The following is a 26,132-nucleotide window of genomic DNA, read 5'->3' on the forward strand; positions in this document are numbered from 1 at the left end:
ATTGAAGAACTGTAATAAAATTCTCCTTACATAGTTTTACTTTGTTTGATTGTTACAATAATTTTTGATTTTTGTCAGCTTTTCAGATGTTTTTGACAGATTTCCAGTTAAACACTTCCTCTGGGATCATCAAGAATAAACTAAAACAAATATAAATTACACTTAAATAATAGAAATAGAATTTTTTTCAGAACTTAGATGGTTATACTGAAGTTAAAAATGATTTTTCCTACTACTTACGTACTTATTGATCAGATTCGATATCATCACAGGAACTGCTGTCAGCTGCTGAGCTATTGTGAAATGATTTGTAAATCTTCACAAGTTTCATTGTCTTATCTGCATCAAGATGATTCCTGATCTTCGACCAGACAAATCCAAAGGTTGAAAACCATCTCTCAACTGAGGCTGAGCTAGCAGGACAGGAGTGTAGAGAAGCTAGAAAGCTGCAGAAATTGGCAGAAACCTCTTTATCCCTGATTTGAGATCTAGTAACCTTTCCTTTCACGATGTTCCACCATTCTGATGGAGAGATAACCTTCAGTGATTCTGAGAACATTTGCTTGGGGAACACCTCCTGTCCTTCAAGTTAAACTTGTATAGTAAACCCAAGAAATTAGGGTTCCTGTCCTCTAACCATTGTTCTGCACTGTTTTCATTATCATTATCAATGAAGCTTTTGTAATCATCTACATAGCGATGGTCAGTTATATAGGCCAAAATATGAAAGGGTTGTACAGCATCTTGAAATCTCTTCTTTATTGCATCATAGTATATGGATAGCTCTTCATCCTTTATCAATGAATACCAGATATGAACTGCGTCAGAGAGATGACAAGAATCACTCTGCATCTTGTCTAAGGCAATCCCCAATTTTTTCATTTGACTAAGAAGACGACTTGCCTCACGTTTGATGGCTATATTCTCAATTATTCTTCCAATATTGGCTGGAAAATCTTCCATCTTCTCTCCATAGATCTCCACGTAGAAGTTATAATTTTTCTGGTATGTCTCAATGCAGGCAACTTGAGAGTTTCAGCGTGTTTCATTTGGCAGCTGAGGCATACATCCACCTTTTTCCTTTAACAAACCATGGGCCATATGCACATTTCTAGAATATTTCTGAACTTCCACAACCTGTTTTTGAATTGATGAAAAAGAATTGGAAATTTCTTTCTGTAGCAAATTCATGTAGTGTGCATTACAGCGATATGTTAACATATCAGGATACTCTTGTTTGATCAGCTCTTTCATTTTCTTCATCTTAGCTTCATTGTCAGTGCAGACAGCAAATACAAACTTATTATAATCATTTTTTATGCTAACTATAGCTTCATTGATGATTTTGAAGCAGTATTCTGCAGTTTTTTTTTCTGATCCTGAGTCAACTATGTTGTACAGATAACTCTTTTTTCCGTCATAAAATGAGTGAGCAATTATTGGGTCATTCTGAATACTAGACCATCCATCTTGACAAATTACCAAAGTGTCTTTGGTTTCCAGTTCGTTCTTTATACCAGCTGACAGATCATCATAGACTTCATTTAATAGATCTCCACCCAGTTTCTTTCAGCTTGGTGGGACATACCCAGGACGAAGAAGAGAGCAAAGTTTCTGAAACTCACAATTTTCCACTGAATTAGAAGACATGTTAGAGCTGAAAAAAAACCGGGCAACTTGCTCTTGTCTATGGCTCTTTGTAGTTAGAACATCAAATGATCTTTCTGATCATTTGATGTTCTAACTACAAAGTTATTTAAGTTACTACTTTTAAACCTTTTTGCTGGTGTGGAGCTGGACATAATAGATCCTTCGGAAATTAAAGTATCTGACTCATTTGACAAGAGGCTAATATTGCTCATTGAGCTTCCAGGTCTTGGTTCTTGTTCATCAGTGTCCTTCTTTCTCTCTTTACACTTCTCCAAATGAATACAAACTCTTTCAATTTTTCTACTAATCTTCTCTGAACAATGGTCACACTGAACACTATTTTTGTCCCCTTCTATCTCACTGACCTCCTTCCACTCCCATCCTTTCTTCCTTCCACTTCTGAATGGCATTCTTATAAAGATTTTTTTCTGAAAAATACACATTGCATCGAAATATGCAAGTTAAATATACTTAATGCTATACAAATAATAATACTGTTTGAATAAAAGTTTCTTGAGTAATTTGTAAGATAGAACACGGGCCTGACTTTGATATGGTTGATGAAAGCCACTGAGATCACTGAAAGTATATTGTAAAAAATACTAAAACTATTTTTTCAGAAATATTTCAAAAAAAGCATGTCTTTTAAAAATTTTGATTCTTATTAAATACTATATTCTGATCATATCCATATCCTCTTTTCAATAATACCTTTCAATTAGTCATAATTATGATCATCAATTATCTTTTAATTAGTCATAATTATGTTTAAATGTTTTCTGAAATAAATAAATCACAGAAAAAAACCAAGCAAAGAGAATCCTTTAAATAAAATATTATTTTAAAAAAACCCAAAAAAACCCGGGGTTTTTTGGGTGGGTTTTTTAATGCCAACCCTGATGCTAATTGCATCGGTCTGTGACCTCCCTCTCAGAACCAAGCAATTTTTTCAGAAATAGGACTTTATAATATGTAATAACATTATCGAAAAAAGTGTTAGAACCCCCTATAAACATCGATTTAAATGACTATCGCTTCATTTCGTTGAAAATTATCAATAAAAAACAGAACGTATTTTTTATAATTTTTCTCGAGCTTATTTTAAATAAATGCATGCGACAAATTACTCATCTTCTTAATAATTAAAACAAAATAAAAATATAGCCGTGGCCGAATATTTTTATTTTGTTTTGATTATTAAGAAGACAAGTTCTTTGTTATTTGTGAAGTCGAATAATTAAGAAATTTTACTAATTTAACCTATGAAAAATTTATCACGAAATGAATGGCTTATGATAAGTGAAGAAAATTCAGAAACTACAGGTATAGCACATAAAGTTGTAAATTGCCCTGAACATTTTGATGATAACTCTCATTTGGTATATTATCTAAAAAATTACAAGTATTTCATAGATTTTTCTAAAACTGAAAGAGCCAGATAAAGAAAATTGAATCATATATCTGAAAGTTTTTAAATAGAAAATAAAAGAAAATCTTCTCGATTGTCATCAGTTAGTATCTCAACAAATTTTTCAGTTTTGCAGCCACTTTGTATTATTTGTAAAAATAAAAATCTTTACTGTATACAAATTTTGCTTCATAAGTATATACTCATTTAGTCTGGTGTTGTTGCTTGTGGCTCATGCAATGGAGTCTGATGTCTAATGAGTAATGTCTGGCAAATATTTTAATTGTGGTGTTAGAGCTCATAAATTGACGTATAAAGCACTTGGTCATCTGAGGTTTTAGTCCTTACTTGCTTCAAAGACCAGAGAAGAAGAAGCTGACATATTAAATTTTATTTGTGGTATGAAAAAATGTTATGAAGATCTAGACTTTGATGACTATATCCAAAGTCCATTGTTATTAGTCCAAGATATTATTATAAGCTATCAGACTTATGTTAATCACCGATGTACAAAGCCCCAGTTATTTTCTTTCTGGAGTGTCTACTTAGAAATGATGCAATTAATGATGCTTCATTTAAGAGCAGTTCATACTGGAAATTGGGATCTGCTTCTATCTACAGTTAACTCTATGTTAGGATGGTTTTTTGTTACAGATCGTATCAACTACAACAGATATGCATCTTGCTATTGGTTAGAAATAAGCGTACTTAATCAAATGCATTAAGGTATTGCCTATTTTTTCTTTTGTGTTGAAGTGTTAAGATTAAGTAAAAAAGTTTGTTTGACAACAATATATAGTTTACTTACAAGATAATTGTCTTTTGTGTTTTTAAAAACATTATAGAATTATCTTATATGTTTGATTTTATAGTAATCAACCTGGAATAATTTCCTTTTTTATGTTTGACAGATATTTGTCGTGAAATAAAAGAAAACTGGGCTGTTAAAAGACAGGCATCATATGTCTTTGCAGATATTGCATGTGATTAACCTATAGAACAAACTTTTGACAGGAGTAGTAAAGGTGCAGGTGGAATTGTAGGTATGACACATAAACCAGGAGTTGTTCCAGTCTAAATCAACAGCAGCATGTATATATAATAGCTAATCTTGATGTTTTAAGTTAAAAATTTAAGATCGCTTCAGTAGAAAACTATTAAATAATTGAGGAGGCTAATTAAATTTAAATGATTTTTAAACAACCACAAAAACACAACTTTATTGACTAAAAAGTTTTTTGTTAAAAATATTCTTGTTTTTAATAATTTTTCCTGTTTTGTTGTTGTTGATGTTGTTTTTTGCGCTTAAAAGCAAATTTGAATCTTTCTATCCATTAACTTTGCAATTTTATTAGTGGCTTGATTTGCCAATGCGTAACCTTTGAAGTTTAGAAGAGCTATTCTTCTCTTGCTCATCACTACTGGAGGCTTATAAATGTTCACAATTTTCCATTTATTATTTCCTCAGAACTAAATGCTGATAGGTTCTACCTTTTTTCATAAAAGTCTGTGTTATATTAATTGTATTACATTATGTTAATTTTATTTATAATTTAAGCACTAGTCTTATGTAAGCAATAGACCAATTAAGTTGTCCAGTTTATAGTGCTAAAATTTTTATTATGTATTTCTTGCAAAATAATTACATCAAAATCATCATTATCATAGATAAATTTTTTTAATAATTCAAAGTTGCTACCAATATCTGTGTATACTTAAACAGAATGTGTACTTATACTGTGTATACTTATACATAATGTGTACTTATACAGTGCATACTTATACAGAAGCATCTTAAATGACTTAAAATCTTAGTTTAAGTCTTTGCTTTTATCAATCATCATTAATGATGTAGATTAGTTATGTATGTTGTTTTTTTATTGATTTTAATGATCTGCTGTTGTTAACGATATATAAAATCTGATGTCTCTAAATCCCATTATAAAAATTTATTCTTGTAAATAAAAAAAATATTTTTATTAATTTTTTTATTTTTTAAATTTATTAGAGATCTGAACACCCTGCATCTAAACAGTTCACGTAAGGTAATGATTCCTTTTTGTGTCTGTAAATTTTATTTTAGTCACAATAAAATTATTATAATGATTATTTATTATATTAAGTTTTTCTTATAATATTGTGTTGTATTATTTTCTCATGTATAATTACTGTTTTACTCATTAATGTTGGATAACTACCGTTATTATATATTTTATATTATATATTACTCTTATTGCATAATAATGTTATTATATTATAAATTATATATTTTTTACAGGTCAATTAATGTATATTTTTATTAATATTATTGTAGTCATATAACATTTGTTTAAGGATCAATTAGACTTTAATGAATTCATCAATCATATTACAGTTGAACATGATTTTAGTTCTTTGTTTGCAATGATTAAAGGTTTTATTTTTATTTCTTTTTTAAAATTCTTTTAATTCTATTATTTATGTTATTCTGCCTTTTAGTCTAAAGATTTTTTTTTATTCAGTTTACGTACACAGTTCAGTTCTGGAGTGCATAAAAAAAATTTTATGCACATGTAATTTTGCAGTTTTACAAGAGTTATAAAAGATATATTTTTTGATTATAGATGTTCCATCTCCTTTACTTGATATAGATGATCAATCAGAAACTCAAAATTTAAATATCTTACAAGATTATAAGTATTTGGAAGGTTTTACTTCTATACAGAATGAATCTTCTATTCTCAAGGATTCTGAATCCTCTATTGCCAAGGATTTCGAAAATATAAATTGTACTAATGTTTTAGAAACAAAAAGTAAACATAATAATGAAACACTTCGGTCAGAACTAGACAACTTGATTGTTGAAAGTGAAGAGCATCCTATCGTTGCAACAATATCGAAGGATGTGAAAAGTTTAGTTACTAACACCTCAGAAGAAGAAACTTTTTCTGTCATTAATAATAGAGATAATGAAGTTAAAAACTGTTTAAAACCTCCGATTGATTTTGTAAATGATAATTCACTCAGGAGTTCTTCAGATCTTTATGAAATGGACTCAAATTTTGAGAAAAAAGACTTAGCCATTAAGACAAATAATTCTACACAATCATCTTTTGGAATCTCAAATGATCGTTCTACACAAGCATCATTTGGAATCTCAAATGATCATTTTATACAATCATCTTCTTTTGGAATCTCAAATGATCATTCCATGCAATCGTCTTCTTTCGGAATCTCAAATGAACAAATAAAAGATCATGATAAAAAATTTGTGAACAGTTCGTATTTTTTAAATGGTGATTCTTTCATGCATTTTTTAACTGATGTCAATTGTGTTGATCCTACAATTGATGGATCTTCAGAATTTCATGTCAATAGTTTTCTTAATAAGCCAGGTGATGCAATTCCTGAGAATCTTGAGTCTTCTCAACTTCATGTACGTAACTTGAATAATGAGCTTAACTCCATTTTAGAATCACACATTCAGGTGTCTGAAGGTATCCCACGTAATCAGTCAAACATGCAATTGGCAGAACCATCGCTTTTGTCTGCAAGCGCTTTACCAACCAGATCGTTTCAAAATATGTATCAACCTCAAGAAACTTATTTGAACTTACATGAACTAAAGTCTTCATCAGCACATACACCACCACCTCTTTCTGAATACCGTTCTTCAATGAATTTTCGCAAACAATGTTTGAAAGACAGTTTAAGTATCCCAAAAATATCGTCCAACAATAGCGTTGATGAAAGTGGTAAGCTTTATTTTAACCTTTTATATCTGGAATTATTTAGTAAAAGAATTATAATTATAAGTATAATTTTTATGTTTTTATATACAATTTGGCATAGTATTAATATAGTAATAAGCAAAATTATTTTGTTTTCAATTAGCTGTGTATTTTGTAGCTTTTTAATTATAAGTACCATCAGGACTCTTGAGCAAAAAAAATAAAATGACAAAAATATAACAGGTAAAGTTGCAATCTGTTTTGAACATATTTACATATGATATTCAAGAAAACAGATTTTTTTATTTGCACACAAGAAAACGTCACATATATGTTTTGTGCATTTTGAATCAGGCCTTGACTGAATTTTATTTATAGTGTACATTTCACACCAGCTCCTCTCTGATAAAAATGTAGACCAATAAGCTTCCAGGTTTTGTTTCCTGATGTCTATTGGTACTGAGAAACTGCCCCTTAGTTTTTTTTAGGTGATTTAATATCAGAAATCATATAAGGATGAGTCTGTTCTGTAGTTGGGCAGCATCCCATGACTATCAAACCTAGTTCTGTATTCTGTATAATATTTTACTATGGTTTATTAATATTATTGTTATATTGATTTTTTATTTATTTATTTATACAATATATTTCTGTGTTTATTTATTTCCATAATGACTGTGTTTGTGTTATTCTATACTTGGGTGCTTTAACATTATACTGCCTGACCCCAGAAAATGTTTTTAAGTATACTTAGAAACTTTTTTTTTTATTGCACCTAAAATACAAGAGTGTTCCCTTATGGGAAATGTCAGAATGTTGACAAATAAATTTTGCCTGATTTTTAGGATTTTTGGGAAATAATGACCAAGACAATTTTACATGCTTATTACTAAATAAAAACCTTTAACTAAGTAGAATTAAAACAAATTTTTTAAAAGTGTATAAACATGTTGCATTCCAATTCAAATAATTTTTTTAATTTCATTTCAAATACAAAAAAAATACAATGTACTAATAAACTAACAAAATTAAAAGCTATTACTTGGATAAATTACTCTATATACTGATAAACAAGCAACAAAACTAAACATTATTACATTTGTAAACAATAGTTACTGTATGTACTGATACACAAACAGTAAAAAAAAATTGTGATAATTTTTGAAACATTGAGTTCCTCTACTGTAATGAAGCCTAAAATTACATTTTCCACACATTGATCTTATATTCTTATGATATATGACACATCTTTTTTGAGTACACTCAGTTGCCTCATGGCCCTGGCCATCAAATCAAAAATCTGCATGTCTTTCACCTTTTCCCTGGATTATTTCAGTTGATTTCATTAGGACTATTGTAATTTCTCGTCTGAAACCTAAGTCTACTCACTTAGGTTTCAGACGTCATAATTAGGATGTAGAGCGAAAAAAAATCTCCAACCTGCGACCAGAGGTAAGTTTAACATATTAGTCATCAATGGCCATCACCATTTTTTATCTTGGATCATAGGCCTGTATGATCCCAAAAAATGATCCATCAAATCAACTCTATCCATTTCCTTTCTGTAAAGATTTATAAGGTTGAGCTGTTTTACTTTTGTATTACCTTTAGTTTCAACTCGCTTTTTCATCGAGTGCATTTATGTGTAAAGTAGTTGCTTGCAATGGTCGTGATATTTGCAGACAAAGACTTCACTATTGCAACAATAGTCATAAGTACCTTTATTTTGCTTTTTTTAGTTTTTTTGTGGGTATCATTATTTTTAAGGCACCATCTGTTGTATTTTTACGGACAGTTCCTGTAGCATTAAAACCCTCCTCTGAAAGTAATTTCATCAACTTTCCACTTGTGAACTAATTGTCAAAATATATTTTGTGAAATTTTGTACCAGATTTTTGCTTCACTTCATCTATCTTGAACAACTTGCTGACTTAAAAGTATCTCAAATCTTCTAGTAGAATCTTTTCCAGTATAAATTTGTAGTTTTTATGGATATCCACATGAAGCCCAAAGCTTGTATCCAAATTGTATTGGCCTTCCTTTTATGTACATTTTAACACTGTGTTTGCTAAAATAGGGCTCCATCAACTTATCTATCCCTAATTTTTCATGAAATTTCCCCATTTACTTAGCTGTTCATTTAAGGTTTCATATAATAATGACACTTTAGCAACTTTATTAACATCCTAATGTTATGTCCCATATGGGAACATTTTATTTTCATCAAATTATTTTCCTATTTATAGCATGCATATCAATATGAGTGAATGGTATGTTGTATTTAAAACTAAAAACTATTTTTCGCTCAAAAAATAATAACCATGTTTTTGGAGTTGAGTTGTGAAGACTCAAATTGTATGGTGCCAAAACTTTAGGGTTTCATATTTTTGATAAATTTAAAAACTACTTTTTTAAATACAAATGTTGCCAAATTTGATATAAATATTATTGATATGATATTAATAGTTATTAACATTCAAATTGATATTACGTAATTATGAAAACACAAAGTATAAATTAATTTGAATATTATCTTTTTGCAGTGTTCCCATATGGGAACATTAGGCGGCATAAGGTTGAAGAATATTAAACTTTAATAAACTCTTGATATTATCATAAGAAAAATTCTCTTATGATATTAAGATATAATTTATAATTTTAGAATAATAGTTATTTAGTATAGTGATTTTAGATTTTATGGAGTTCATTTTATGTATATATGTATATATATATATATATATATATATATATATATATATATATATATATATATATATATATATATATATATATATATATATATATATATATATATATCTTTTTTAATATTTTATTTTCAAGATTTTTTTCTTTTGAAATGAATGATTTAAACATTCTATAAATTTCTTAAATAAAGCAAAATTATATTTTTGCTTTATTTGAAAAACAAGATAACCTACAAAGATATTATTAGATTTGATTTGAATGACTTTTTTTATTCTTTTCAGTTTCGATAGCTAGTGATGCCCTTCTTCTGCTTGCAACTAGTCCTGTAAAACAAGCACCAAGTCTAATAACTTCGAAAATACCTGGTTTTTTACATCCTCCAAATGAGATATCAGCATTGTTAAAAAGTTTTATATCTAATGATTCTTTAATATATTCAGAATTTAAAAATGCTCAAGACATTCAAACTGTAGTGAATGATAACAAAATAGAACATACAAGTCAACTGCCATCTTTTTCGCCTATTAAGGTTTCTGATAATATTTCTTATAGTACAATGCATGTTGATAAGTTGGTTTCAACTAATGATATTAAAAAGAAAGGCAAAAATGAACACAATGGTTGTGCAACAGTTAGCAAAAATGCACGCAATAACCAGAGGTTTGTTCCTCGAGTCTTTAATTTTGTTAGGTCTCCAAAAAAAGCACCATTTGTATCTCAAAATAAATCAAGGCTAAAACTCAAAGGAAAAAAGTTGAACTCAGAAACTATTATAAAAACTAAGGGTGTTGGAATTGTTTACAAAAACAAAAAAAATGTTGATGTTTCAAATAACTCATTGTCTTCCGAAAGTAGTGTGTCCAGTTGTTCTAATTGTTCTAATGACTCTCTTAAAGTAATAACTGCTGCACCTTTTGTCAAAAATCGGAATAGTAAATTTCCAAATAATTCCGTTTCTAGTTTAAATAACTATTCAAAGACTACAAATAAGATTAAATCTTCAGATTCATTCAAGAAAAATCCTATGGTTAACTTATCTAAAATAATTGGCATTAACCAAGAAATTCCAATACTCACTCTAAATAAAGAAATTCCAATACTCAGTCTAAATAAAGTAAGCAATAACAAAGATAATGAAATATTGGAAACACCTGAAAAAGTTAAAAATTTTGAAAAAAAATCAAACCTTTATAATTCACCAAAAGGTTTATCATCAAGTAAAGACTCTTTCGCTGAGCGTTTTAAAAAACTTCAAGCAAAGGAATCACTCAATAAGCAAAATATTACCCCGAATGCTTTAAATGACCAAAACCTTGATATTAATTCTACAGTTAAAGCAAATTCTTTTCTTATATCACCATCACAATCTAATGTAAACAAAAAGTCTCCATCACCTAAGTTTGATTCTAAATTTTTATCTTCGCCTAGACAAGGATGTACATATCGCATACAAGGCAATACAATTTCTCCACTTCATGCAATTAATAATGAAACTAGTTATTTTCCTGAAAGTAATGTTTGTGGTAGTGAGAGTTTTGTTTCAATTAGTCCTGTAATACCCTATAAGCAGCCATCAAAGAACAACAAATCTTTAACTAAAATAGAAAGTAATAAAGAAAATTCAAAGTGCGAAAGTTTATTAGCACAAGAAAATTCTACAGAAAGTTTGATTAAAATAGACACTACACCTACAAAAAATATTTCTTTGCAAAATTTACGACCAAAACAATTAACAAAAAAAGAAATTAAAGTGAGGTTCAACTTTAAATCCCCCAAAAAGACAAAGGCAAAAGTTGTGAATAAAACTTTACACCTAACTCCAAAGGCAAAGTCTTGTAAAACTGTTGAAACTGCTACCAGTGACTTGACTAATGAACTATTTTTAAGGAAACAAAAAACACTTTTTAATCAAGCAGCAAAAACTAATATTAAGCTTTACAGTCCTGTAAAAGACCTTTTTAATTGTTCAAAAATAAATACCAATTTACTGCTGATTCCATATGCTGTTCAAATCAAAAGCCAAGACTTATTGTATGCTGTTGATACTAGTTTTCAAGATTTGATTGCAAGCTGTAATTATGAACTTGAAATTGTTTTAGAACCTCTTGATAGTTTAAATTCGTTTTCTTTGCCAGTAAATCCGTCTGCATATACAGTCCAATGTATGGGTTTGACCAATAAAAGTGCTTGCAAATTATCTGTGAATACAGAAAAACAGTCGTCTGAGAATAATGTGTATAACTCTAATGTGTCTCTTAGCTTTACTGACACTAATAAAGTTTCAACAGTGCAACCAAGTAATGTGTTAAACTCATTAGAAATTTTAAGTACACCATCAAACTGTGATACAATGTTAGTTCCTAATAAACAATTTTTAAATGCACTATCACATACATTAAATGCAAAATCACATACATTAAATGACACAATTATACCTTTAAGTGAAAAATCAAACATTTCAAACAAAAACATAGTTAGAGATTCAACTGAAAAATCAAGCTTGGTGAATAATTTTAAGTCAAAAGAAGTTATAGTGCTTGGCGACAATAGTCAGCCAATTGTAACATTAGAAAATAAAGTTGAAAAGAATACAATTACAAGCAATGAGTTATTAACAGCTAAATCTGAATTAATTTTTAAAGTTCCTGATTTGCACAAGAAGATTGTAACAAAGCGTTCTTTTTTATGTGATGAGGTGATTTTATTTATTTTTTTTAATTTTAAATTTATAAATTGTCATGTTTGTAGTTTTTGATTAAGTATAACGTTAAAAAATTATCGTTAAGGTTTGTGTGAATTTTTATGTTTTTTAACAATTTAAAAAATATTAAATATAATAAGAAGATTTGTGCATAGTATGACTAACTGAAAATTAATAAAAGTAGTGGTTATGCATATGTTGGTATTCTAATGTAAAAATGTTGTCTTCCAAAACATTATCAACTTTTTTAAAATTACTGGAAAAATATACTAAAATCAATAAATTTTTAATCAATAAACTTTCTAAATGTAGTATTTTCTTTATTCCTTCCTTAAGTTTAAAACCCTTAGTTTAAAAGCTTCTTTATTAGTTGATCTGAATATACCACAATTGTGAAGGTGTCTAAATTTTAATCCCATCTTGAGATAACTGTCAACAAATGGTTGCTGCTTTGCTAGTAACTAGTTAACTTTAAAGATGTTAATCTTCAGACTCCTGATGTTATGATGTGATAGCCACAGACTTAGATTCAGAAGTTTACGTTGTTGCTGTTACTGTTATTAAAGTAGTCTTCAAGGATAATTTTCCTCTTTTGAATGGATAAATAGTTTCTAAACAAGCAGCCTTACCGTTTCAGCCTTCAGTTGTATACCTGATCTGCCCTTTGTTTTCAATCTGAAGATGGTACATTCTTTTTTCCTCAGTGCAGAGCCATTCACCATCTTTTTTTTTTTTATATCAAAAATTCGAGTGGTATCTGACTGTTATCTTATCTGATCCAGTAATTGTTTTTCTAGTGGAACTGTTATTCTTTTCCTATGTTAGTCAATTATGTTAGTCTACCTATGTTTGTACAATTTTCAAATAGTCTCTTGACTATTTGAAAATTGTACTAACATAGGTAGAAAATTGAAAAGATTCTTCATCAAAATTGTCTTGTTTCTTTCATTAGAGGAAGCACTGTTCTTATAGGACATTATGGTTTAAAATAATACTTGAATATATTTCTGAAAGGCATAAATAATGAATATAATTGCTATTGTACTACTATATTATTTGACTGCCATCTGGCAAAGACAGATTCATGTATATTTATAAACGTTGCTCAATCAGGTAGCTTATGGTAGTTTAAATCTCATTTCCAAAAACTTATAGAAGCTCGAGAAAATTCTAGGAAGTTTGCAGAGATTTCTAAAAACATCCAGAACAATTTAGAAAATTCCATAAGGTTCAAGAAAATTCTAAGTTTTAGAAAATCATAATGCTACTGCCTGCAAATACTACATACATATCATTTTAAAAATTTCGTGTTGTGGGTGACCTTTTTTGAAAATTAATCAGAAGGAAACCCATTTTATTTATTTATAACACAAGAAATGAATATATATATATATATAAATTCGGAAGGGGCGAATTGGGTAATCACTAATCGTGATGAGCCAAAGCCATTTAGTGATCTTGAAATTATATTATTTAAAGCAATTGCTAATTTTTTTATCGCTGCGTAAAAGGTTTTATGTTTTAAAACGATTTTAATACAAAATAACCTGGTCAGGCAAATATTTTTTTTAGTTATTTGTATGCCAGGTCAGGCAAACACTGAAAAATACTTGTGTTAATTTTAAAATTAACACAGGTAATTTTTGGGCCACAATTTGGAATTGGGCCACACCAAGAAACGCTAGTCTTTTAAGTTTATTTATTTGTATACTCTTTTAAAGTTGATTAAAGTAGCAATGAGCTTTTATTTACCTTATTTCTATTTTTCTAAGTTTTTTTATATAACATTAGTCATATAACAATTTTTATCCTGTATTTGTTTTACCTGAATTAACATCTGTTTTATACAAATAATATTAAAAACATAATAGTTGTGAGAGTTATGAAGAGAGCTATTTTCATTGCAGGAAATTTTTTTTCTTCCTGCAAAAATTTTTACAATCTCGTAAATTTGAGTTAATTCGTTCTTGCATATATATATATATATATATATATATATATATATATATATATATATATATATATATATATATATATATATATATATTGATGTTTTGCAGTGTTTAACAATATTCCATTTGATTGAAGGTGTTAAATTATTTTCTTTTAATTCCCATACTTCTTTAGCCAGCTCAGTGTTGTTATTGTACTTTTTTGTGTTAAAGGATTTTAAATAATTTGCATAACGTAATTTAAAAGCGCTCTCACTTATCCCAATGTATACTTTATCTTTGTATTGAGGTTTATTTGAGATTACGGTGGCTTGGTAAACGATTTTTTTAGGTGGTTGTAATCATCTTTAGATATTTTGTACATGTTAGAAGTTTTGTCAGCTGGAGTTTAAGTTTATTAGATTTGCATAAAGATTTAATGTCATTATTTTTTCTTGAAATTTGTCACTGAGATTGATAGTTTTAACGAGATTTATTATTACTTTTTCAAATAGTGACATTTTTTTAATTTGTGGGGAGCACTCTGTAGATTTTACTCAGTAGTTAATAAAATTATTAAAATTACATGTAACATTGGGTTATTTGCTAATAAAAAATAACACTTTCCATCTCATCCTTTTTATAAAGGCTTCACTTTTCTCGAGTAACTGCAGTATTATTTTTTTTTTTCATCTTGGACAATCACCTTTTCATATGTAAAATCCAAATAGCATAACGTTTCTTAACAAGGCCTGGACATGCACACACACATATATAAAGGCTTCACTTTTCTCGAGTAACTGCAGTATTATTATTTTTTCCACGTCCCTGGTAGTACCGCGCTCAACTTGTTTCTCCGCGCAGCGGCCTTGTTTGTCAATGTTTGTGTTTCGGAGTTATAGAGTTGAGAGAGGGTTATAACCACTATTAAGTAACCTCCTCATCTGTAGTGGCTTTATTGGCCTTGAGGATGTGAATAACAAAAAAATATATATATTTATTATAGCATATTTATGTAATAAATTGTTACATTATTTTTGTTACATTAATTAAATATGAATTTTCTGAAAAAGAAGAAAAAATCAAAGAATAATGAAAGAAAATATTGCTGCCCCATGCCAAACACTCAGTCAATGTAGCAGCACTCCGCTGCGAGTCAGGCTATTTGTCAGTCGTTGTATGTACTGAAGCCCCCGGCAGCAGGCTATTTCAGTATAATGTCACACTGCTCACCTAAACCAGCAGTATAAGATATATATATATATATATATATATATATATATATATATATATATATATATATATATATATATATATATATATATATATATATATATATATATATATCAGCCCTCGGAATTAAGGTCGGCATTCAGCAATACTGAAAAATTGCCTGAAAAATTTTTTATGGTAAAACTTGTGTCAAATATTTTTCTGCCAATCTGATGCTGATCTCTAATAGTCATTTATCTTAATTCCAAGGGTTAATATATATATATACACACACACACACACTGGGGCGCAAAAAAAAAGCCACCCTCAATTTTTTGATAAAAAAAACATTAAAAAATGTCTTAAACTCATATAATAAAAGTAATTCAGGATAATTTTTAAAGAAATGTATATAATATTATTGTAAATTACATGTAATGAAAAGAAATTAGGATTTGTAAAGTATTTTTCAAGTTTTAGCTATATTAGTGCTTAATTGGCCATCCTTTGTTTCTTATGACTTCTGTGCATCAAGAAGGCATACTATCTACAAGTCTTTTTTATAATTCATTTGGTAAAGCATTCCAACCAGCAAGAAGAAATTGGAACAGTTCATCTTCAATTGTTGCCTGACGATCTTGCAATTTTCTATTCAATATAGACCAAAGATTTTCTATTGGATTTAAATCAGGAAACTGTGCTGGCCAAGACATAACTGGTATCAATTTCAATTCCAGATATCTTTTATTCAACCGTGCTGTATGTTTGGGATCGTTATCTTGTTGAAAGATGTAGTCATTATTAGGGAAAAGTTCTTCTCTACTTGGTCCAAGTTGATAAACTAAGATTTTGTGGTACAAATGCTGGTCCATGGTACCCTCCACCCGGTAAAGCTTTCCAACTTTGTGTGCACTAAAACAACCTCAAACATTAATCTTTTTGTCATGTTTAATGGTTGCCTTGCATGTATGAGGGTTGAACTTTTCCCCAATTAATTTCCAGCAGTGAGAGTTTTACTATTATGGAACAACATAAAAGGAGACTCATCACTCCAAATAACTTTAGCCCATTGATCACATGTTCAATCTTTGCGCTCAATGCACCACTTTAATTCTTTTTTTGCGATTGATTTCACTAACAAAAGGTTTTTTTATTTGCTTTCCAGAAAGAAAAAAAACCTGATGCTTTTATTCGACGAGATGTTGTCTATTTTGAGATATTAGTATGGTTCAATTCTAGTTTTATCTCAGAACATGCAATTTTACAATCTTTTTTGACAGCATTAAGAATATAGCAATCTTCCTTTTTTGATGTTTTAGGCTTTCTCCCAGATCCAACAGACCTTTCAGCTGTACCAGTGTGCTTATATTTCTTTACCAATCTACTAATAGTTGAGTTTTGTCGTTTGAAACATTTTCCAATGCTATATATATTTCTATATATGTTAGTTGTTTTCTAAAATATTAAATGTGTTTGTATTAATCTGTTTTTTAAAGATTTTATTTAAATAAATATTAGTGTATACACAAACATACCTTTTCTGTCCAAGGTTTTTCACTACCACATCCAATTTTTTTAGTTTTTCTTCCTTATACATTATATACTAAAAATCAAGAAAAATGTTAGTGTGGCTTTTTTTTTTGCACTCTGTATATATTCAAATTTTGATGATATATTTATATCCAGAAACTCTAGATATAAATATAAAATCAAAATTTGAAGACATTACAGAGAAATATTAACAGACAAATAAAATTGTTATAAACCAATAAAAATTATAATACAAATTATGATACCGTAAATTTATTTTAATTTTTTGCTATTTACGGTATCATAATTTGTATTAAAATTTTTATTGATTTGTAACAATTCTATTTGTCTGTTAATATTTTTCTGTAATGTCTTCAAATTTTGATTTTATATTTATATCCAGAGTTTTAAATTGTAATTTTATCTTTTGAAAATGTAGTATGTTAACTACAAAACATGTCAAGATTAAAAAATATCGTTTTTTTCTTTAAAATATGTTCACATTTATTGCTATTGCGTTGCTCAAGAAACATATATATATACACACATAATCATGCACACACATAGATATACATAAAAATGACAGCAAAATATGGTTGGCTTGTTAATGCTTGTTGCATTAACAAGCTTTCTATATTGACTTAAGCCAGTATGTACATTATTAAGAACAAAAATAATGGGGGGTTGGGGAATTGCATTATGGTATACTTTTATAGTATACCTCTTTTCATCTATTTCTAAAAACTAAAGTAGATACTTACAACTATTAAAAGTATAATGCAAGCTTTTTTAAAGAGTATACCATAATGCCATGCAAACTTTTTATTATCGTTTTATTAAAAGTATAATGCCAACTTTTTTTTTATTATTTCTTGAAAAAAATGTATGATTATATTTTATATATTTTATATATTTTATATATATATATATATATATATATATATATATATGTTTATATTTGCTTTAGGATGATAAATCAAATCCAAAAAAGCGAAAGGAAGATGTAAGATATTTTAAAGTTTTGGTTAATGATGAATATTATTAAGTCCATATGCATGCATTTGCTGTTGTTTATTAAACAATGTATTAAAGATATTCATTGTTTTATTGCACCAATTTCAAAACAATGCAGGTTGTTGTGTCATGATCAATTAAGAGAAAATTGTATCATTGTAGCCTTATGTAACCTTACAATTTAATTATTTCATTGGTCTTTTTCAGCTTGAATGCATGCAAAATGATGACTGAGCGGATATCTGAAACCAATTTCTTAGTTTTTTTCATTTTTTATTATAGTTATTTTATATTATCATTATTGACTAAAGTGAGTTTTATTCAAAATATTGTCAATAAATTCATTAAATTATCTTAACATAATAATGATATTATAATAAAGTGTTTAACAAATGTATTCATTTAAAATATTTCTGTTGAGTTAAATATGAATATATGGATTTAAACATACAAATAAAAGAGAGACTTGAATGTGCAAATAAGAGAATTTAGAAATTCAGGAAGCAAAAAAAACAAACATTTATTTACTTTGAAAAATGTGTATATAATTATATAAAATTTATATACTGCAATTAACTTTATTAGATGTTTAAAACATCTGAAATACCTTGCAATATATTTTGGATTAAAGAAAGTGTTTAAGAATGTTTTTTATTTTAACATGAGTAATATGCATACATAATTTTTAGTATTCTAAAAATTTTGGCATATTTATAGTAGTATCAAATGAGAATGTCTTACAAAAAAGTAATTTAATAGGTATTTAAATCTATCCCAAGAATTCCTTGTTACTTTTCCTAAAATTACTTCTTTTTTTTTTTTAAATTTGTTTTTTTATTAAGTTTTTTAATTAACTTACAGATTTGAATTTTGTCACAAATTTCTTGTTTCAAGTTTATCTTGAGAATTATGAAGGCATTAAAATTAGCATTAGTTTGCTAAAATTGACCAAAAAAAATGTTTGGAGTCATTGTGAGTTTTATTAAATTTAGGCCGGCATCTGTTGCAGAAAAAGTTTTCAAAGCAAAGGCATTTGCTACACATATTTAGTAATTAAATTTCGAGAAAGGTATTTTGAAGAGCTAAACAAACTGATTACAAAATAAAAAGTTCCCAAATTTTTACTGTCCCAAAAACCAGATAATCACAATCAAAATTTTGCTGTATATAGAAACCATCCTATAGTTTTAACCAAGATGGTTGATCTGTTAACTGCCTAAAAATAGTTTTCTTTTTTTAAGTTACACCTTAATATTTTGAATTTAGTGCATTCTTCAGTAAATTGCTAAAGTATTATCAATATTAGATGTTTTATGGTATGGGTAACCTATGTTCTAGACCTTTGTATTTTTCCTCTGTTCCCTTAGGATACTTATCATTTGCCATTTTTATGCTATGTTTCAAAAGAGAACTGTAATTGAAAAGTAAATATTATTATTAACTGAATTTTTTACTGTTGATCATCTTTATCTTACAGTTCAATGTCAGAAAATATAAAAATTACAAGTGATTTTTATATTTAAAAAAAAAAGTTATAATCTAGCCCATAATACTATTATCATTAGATTCAGACTAATATAGTTCATCTGACTGCTTGTCATCATCCTTTTGAGGTGGTTACAAATTTTATGTGGTCATAATTTTTAAATGCTTAGAGATTGTTCTATGAAATTTATTGATGAATATTAATTATACCACTTTTTCTTAAATAATTTTACATTCTGATTTGAATTACATAATATTTTTACTTCATTATAAATATTTGGCCTTCTACTTCAGTTTCAATAAAAGTGGTTATTTTGACGAAACAACCAATTGTTAAATTAAATGAAATCATTATTTTTAAATATAAGCGAAGTTAAACTAATGGTAAATAACTTTTTTTTTTCATTTTATTAATAAAATATGTAATTGTTATGTCTAGTTATAAATAACACAAAAAGTCAGGCATTTTACATGATCAAATTAGCCTATATTATAAACAATTTAATTCGATTCCTATTGAAAGTGCAAAATAACTTTGTGAATGTCATCGTAGGTGATTGTAGATTGCTGTGAAGAATTTCCAAGTAGAACCTTTCTTCTTAGTACAGTAGACATAAGATAGCGCTTTTTTTTCTTTTTCTTTTTTAATCAACAATCAAGATTTTAAATAGAGTTAATCTCCATGGCAATGACCTTGCATTTCTATAATAAATGATCTCTTTCCTCAATTATTTTTGGCATTTTAACAGGTTTTGCTCTTTTTAAATATATTTATTGACATCTGATTCACAAGTAAATGGGTTGCCTTCTTGAATTTCTCCTGGATGCCTGATGTAAAGCTTGTTGTTCTATTTTAGTTAACCCACTTTGTTTCAGTTGTATTTTTCATTAGTTCTGTTTTCTATACTTTCAATATCTATAACAAAAGAACCCATTATCCAAAATAGTTCTAAATTATTTGAATCTTCATTTCTCAAAATATTTGAATATTTAAGAACATTACCACAAGAAACTATTGAAATTGACTGTGTTTTTTTTTTGAAGTCAATTGCAATGAGCGTCATACTGACGCTCAAATTCAATGCTATTTGTAATTGTTTTATCGACTCCAAGACTTATACTCATCAGTTATTCCAGCATAGTTTCTTTCTCCAAGCCCATAATACTTTTCTCTTTGATGTTGAAATTCTTAAAATTCTTTATAATAATTTGTGATAGTTCCATGGTTTTTGAATAAAACTTGGACCTAACAAGTTTAGTACCCATGATGGATAGGTCAAAGATTTCCATAATTTTTCTTAACAGATATATTTATCAGAAAGGCCTTTTGTGTGAAGTGCAAAACAGTTGACCAGCAGGAGTTTCTCTATCAAGTATATCAGCTGTGTTTTTAGGTATACCTATATTATGAACAGTACTCGTAGTCATATGAACATCTACCTTCTTTTGAAGTGTATTTTGAGGCTTTCTGTAACATTTCAAATGTTTTATTCCATCTGCAATACTTGCTGTAGTTTCTGAAGCAATCGCTGATGTAGGTAAATGAAAATAATATTGGTAATTAACATGTAAATCAGAAGGTGCTAAGTTCCCAACATGCTTTCAAGTGGTAGAGTCAGTTAAGTGAGTTTATATGGCCAGAATTTTTAATTTGCTGAATTTTGTTTGCAATCAGACCAAGAGAATACCCATGCATCTGTTTTAATTTTTTATGGTTGCCACTGCATGGTGGAAGTGTCTTAGAATCGATAAATATATTTTACGTAGCTTCACAATCATTTTTATCATACTTATCGGTCATTTTCATATTGAATTTTCTATTTTGCTTTAAAACTTCAATTGCCAATTACTTTCAGTAAATTTGCATTTCTCTCATTAAGAACCTCTCTCCATCTAACTCTGGACACGTGTAGTAGATCACTTAAGACTAAGTTTTTTGATTGTCGCACATTAGGTGGAACATAAGTATTAGAAGAATAATCTTCAAATATTAATTTTGATCTGGTCATGTACGGCTGTTACATCAACAAATATTATTCTCCTTTTTTAAAATTTGTTTCTAGAACTATTTTCTGGATAGTTCTCTCTTTAAAAAAGTGGTTTTTATTAACTTGTGTTAAATTTGAAAAAAATTATGACCTCCTCAACTTTGGAAAAAATCCTAAAATTGCTAAAATATGCCAAATTGAAACTAACTGTAGCATTATTCTATTCATCAACAAGTTTTTACAGATAAGTTTTCTGATTAGCTACTACTGTCTGCAATAAATGGGCAAAATATAGGCAGCTTGTTGCAGTTTAGAACTTAAACGTATCTAAAAGCAAAATGTCCATTTGCCTAAAAAGTCCATTTTTCAGTCATTTTGAGATGCTTTTAAATTTTTCTAACACTTTGTTTTGATCTAAGATTAACAGCATATAAGACCATTAGACCCAACTATCTGAAAATGCAAACACTATGAACTTGTCAAATCCACACCAAAAATGCCAGCATTTTTAAATAACCCTATTTTTCAATTATCAACGGTTGAATGTGTTACTAGAAACCAGTGCCCCTCTAATCTGCCAACTGGCCTATGTGAAGGGTGCAACTAATTATAAGTCATTTCTTAATAAAATGAAAGGCATGGTTGGTTGCCCTCTTCTTGATCTTTATTGCATTTTGTCATCTTATATGCTTTTGTCATAAGATTCAAATTTTGAATCTTATGACAAAAGTTATCTAATATATTGGTCGACAAAGCAAGCAATAAATAAACTTAAGATTAAATAGTTTTAATGACAAATTGTTTCAATTGAAGATAATTTACCCCCAGGCTCTTTTGTTGCAATGGCTCCAAAAGGCAGCATGAACTTAGAAACTTTTGTAAAATGGATACAACATTTTTCAAAATTTAAGACTCCAGGTCCATGTTTACTGATCTTCAATGGAACACCCACTCATTTGGATTACAATATCATAGACGTTGCTGATAAACACGACATCACTCTGCTCTACCCTTCAAGGAACACCAAGAATGAACTGCAACCCATGAAAAAGACTGTTTTTAGAGTTTTTGAGCATTACTAGGACCAAGAGCTTCAGTCATTTTGGTTCCGGAACAAAGAGAAGGTTCTAACAAAACAAAGACTCAGTATAAAGTAGTATTAACTCAGATAGAATACCAGAATGGGCTTATGCTCTCAGCATTCCAAGTCACTTACCATAAGAAGGTGAACAATAAAGTGATTTTGAAGAAAGTAATGCAGCACACACTGTTAATGCAAGTTCTGACTTGAATAATGAAATTTTCAGTTCCAAAGATAACATATTTTTGTTGCAAAGTAGTAAACAAGAAATTTCTATTTTATCTTGTGTTAGAAATGAACCAGGATCATTAGCTTCCCCAACAGTCATAGAATTAGGATATAATCCCATATTCCCTCCAGTATCCAATAATCTAGGGCCTTCAACTTCTGGTTGATTTCATCCTTTATGGATATAATGAAAACTCCTAAAAAAGTTTTATCTAGCAAGTCTCCACGACATAAAGCAATCAACAGTCTGACGCAGCATTTGACAAAATTTCTCCAAGAAAAGTCTTTCAGCATCAGATCACCCATCAAGCTCAAAAATCTCTGGCAAAGTAAAGACATAAGCAAACTACCAAACAATTGCAGTCGTGTTATTGCTCAATCTGGAAGGAAAACAGAGTAGCAGACATGAGGCTTTGTAATTGTTGTGTTACGTATGTTCACGAAAAGTGCGTAGGAATAGCACCAGCAGATAAAAAAACATATATTTGTCCACAATGTGAGAAATAATGTCAAAACTCATACTGTTAATATAGACATTTACTGTGTATGGTGTAAATATGGTCATTTACTTTTGTTGTTGTTTATTTAGTGTTCCTAGTTATATATCATATATATGGTATATTATTTATGATATATATGATAGTGTGTTTTTGTCTGTCCTAGTTTTGTTTTTTTAAGGTGGTCCTGTCCTCCTAGTTTAAGGTGGTCCTGTCCTCCTAGTTTAAGGTGGTCCTGTCCTCCTAGGTATCCTCCTAGTTTAAGGTGGTCCTGTCCTCCTAGTTTAAAGTGGTCCTGTCCTCCTAGTTTTGTTTTTTTAAGGTGGCAAAGCTAAAGGTAATATATTACCTTCACATAACCTCAGAGAAGTTTTTCATGTCCCTCTAGATTTTTGCATATCTGTTAATTCAAAAAAGTATATGCTGACAACCACTTTTAGCAAAATATGCATACATCAATTTATGGGTTTGGGTTAGTGGTATTTTTTCATTAAGAATTTATATATTTCTTAAAATAATTTTTCAGGGATTATCTTTTTAGGATATTTCTTTTGGCTTTTATTTTTTCCGCATTTTCAAAATGTTTTTGGTAAACATAAATTTGATTTTATATTTTCAATATATTTGTTTTTTAACTTTTTAAATACAAAAAAATTAAGTTTCAAAAAAATCGAGAACATCAGCTTAAAGATAAATTAAGGCAAATAAATTCCAGACTTTTTTTGCATTTTTTTGCAAAATATTTTCCTGATTTTTTAAATATGACCTGGATGATCACTTATTTCTTTAAATTCTCAATTTTGTAAATAGATAATTAAAAATTGATAGCAATAATAATGATTAAAATTTATAATATATATGCATAATTATATATGAAGTTGATGAGGCGTGGTGAAAGTACCTTATCTAGTACTAAAAACCCATAATTTATTTGTGGGTAATGGGTAGAGCTTTTAAATTGGATTAACCTTGGATGGTAAAATTTTTAGCATCTCAGTAAAATCACTCAGTCTTAATCTGTGAAATTGGTTAATGCCAGGATGGGCATCTTGTTGTATAAAATTGCTTTAACTCTTTAATATCATAATTGAATTTAAAAAAATGGCATTATGAAAATTCATCCAAGCCATAAACAAGTGTGAAACCGACATTAAACAAAAAAATAATAGTTGCTTAGGATGATTAAGCTTTGTTTTTATGATCAATTCAAGACATTTTCAGCCTTTAACAGCCAAGTTTTGTGTAAAACTTGGCTGTTAAAGGCTGTGGATTACTTTTTATGACATTTATTTTAATAACCCAATGCTTTTGTATATGTTGGACATGGTTTTTGAGGAATGGGATCGAAACTTGGATTTTTGTTAAAACTGATATATTATGTCCGTACTGACTTTTGTACTGATGGATTAGGTAACTTGGATTTTTGGATGGATTAGGATTTTTGGATGGATTAGATAACTTGGATTTTTGTTAAAACTGATATATTATGTCCGTACTGACTTTTGTACTGATGGATTAGGTTACATCTTGCTTTAAGGATAGTTAGGCTCTACGCAGTCTTTTTTAAGTAAAAAAAAAGACTGCACACTTTTGTTTCTGACTTTTTTTTTTGCAAAAAAAAAAAAGTTGTTTTACTTTTTCTTTATTCATTAATATGGTCTTTTTTTGACGGTGATTATTGATTTTCTAACTTTTTGATGTCTTTCTTGTAGAAAGACATCAAAAAGTTAGTAGGTTTATCTTTGGTCTTGTAGAATTTCTAATGATTTCCTAACTTTTTGATGTCGTCCTTGTAGAACGCTTTATTTTTGGCCTTAGAATAGTTTCCGCTTTGGCTTCCTTGTCTTCGTGAAGCAAAAAAAGTTATTTTTAAAATATCGTATCTTTTTGATAATTTCACGTTTTATAGTTTTAACAAATTTTGGCTTACTGTAAGGCGATCTTGATTTGTGATAAATGATGCGTACATACGCGAAGAGGACGATGATTAATGATACTACTTTGGTATGTACTTTATGTGTGTCCTCTAATCATCAAAAAGATATTAAAAATTTATAAAAACTGTTTTAGTGGTTATAAAATAAAAAATAAAATAAATGAAGAACCAATTATATAACAAAGTTTGAATGTTACTAATGATAGAAACAAAAAAAATTATTTACAAATTTTTTTTTTTTTATCTTTTATTTCAATAAACATGTGGTTAAGAAAAATTCCTCGAATGGAATAATTTATACTTAAACTAATTTAAGAACATTTAAATTTATCAGGTTGTTTTACATTTTGTTGAATATTGAATTTTATAAGTTTTTTTTTTTTAAGAAAACTTCTTTATAATTATATTTACAACCACGTTTGAATTTTTGTTTTATTTATATATATATATATATATATATATATATATATATATATATATATTTGATATTAGAATTTAATATTTTTCAACGCACTTTTAGAAAAGAAAAAAAAGTCTTGCTGCTCTGAAATCAATTAATCTGGAGCAGTTCCTTTCAAAAATTAAATATGGTTCGTGATTATATGCAAGAAGTTATGCACTAAGTTCCTTTCAAAAATATATTAGTCTCGGATTTTTACAAGTTTTTACTACTTGGTGTCATTTCCGTTACCATGGACTCTTTTCTGTTTTATATAACCAAGTAGCTATCCTATATAAAAAAGAAAATCTTGTTAGATTTTTTGAAGTTGTGGCTCGGAAAATGCTGGGCGAAGTTTATCACTGGTTTATTGCTAGTAATTAAAAAGTGCTTTTTCACTGGTTTATTGCTAGTAATTAAAAAGTGGTTTCTTTTTCTTTTCATAGCTTTAAATTTTCTTGTAAATAACGGATGTTTTTATTTTAACAAAAACGAAAGAATATACTCATGTAATTAATTTCTTTCTTGTGCGGTATATTTTTTTATTTTGTAAAAAAATTTTTGTGCTATTTACATTTTGTAAATATTATATAATAAAAAAAAAGTTTTTCCATAA

General features: G+C 28.4%; 1 protein-coding gene across 1 annotated transcript in view; it reads left to right on the forward strand.

Annotated features, from left to right (window-relative positions):
* The window catches only part of LOC100197183 (uncharacterized), a 45,360-nt gene extending 19,228 nt beyond the window's left edge, over positions 1–26,132 (forward strand). Inside the window, exons 8-13 of the mRNA XM_065793285.1 lie at positions 5,067–5,103; positions 5,393–5,471; positions 5,662–6,792; positions 9,756–12,169; positions 17,816–17,851; positions 25,598–26,132. Of these exons, the coding sequence (XP_065649357.1) occupies positions 5,067–5,103; positions 5,393–5,471; positions 5,662–6,792; positions 9,756–12,169; positions 17,816–17,851; positions 25,598–25,675 (3,775 nt within the window). The 3' untranslated portion in view covers positions 25,676–26,132. The remainder of the gene's footprint in view (positions 1–5,066; positions 5,104–5,392; positions 5,472–5,661; positions 6,793–9,755; positions 12,170–17,815; positions 17,852–25,597) is intronic.

This window comes from Hydra vulgaris, chromosome 03, assembly GCF_038396675.1.
Source record: "Hydra vulgaris chromosome 03, alternate assembly HydraT2T_AEP".
NCBI lineage: Eukaryota > Metazoa > Cnidaria > Hydrozoa > Anthoathecata > Hydridae > Hydra > Hydra vulgaris.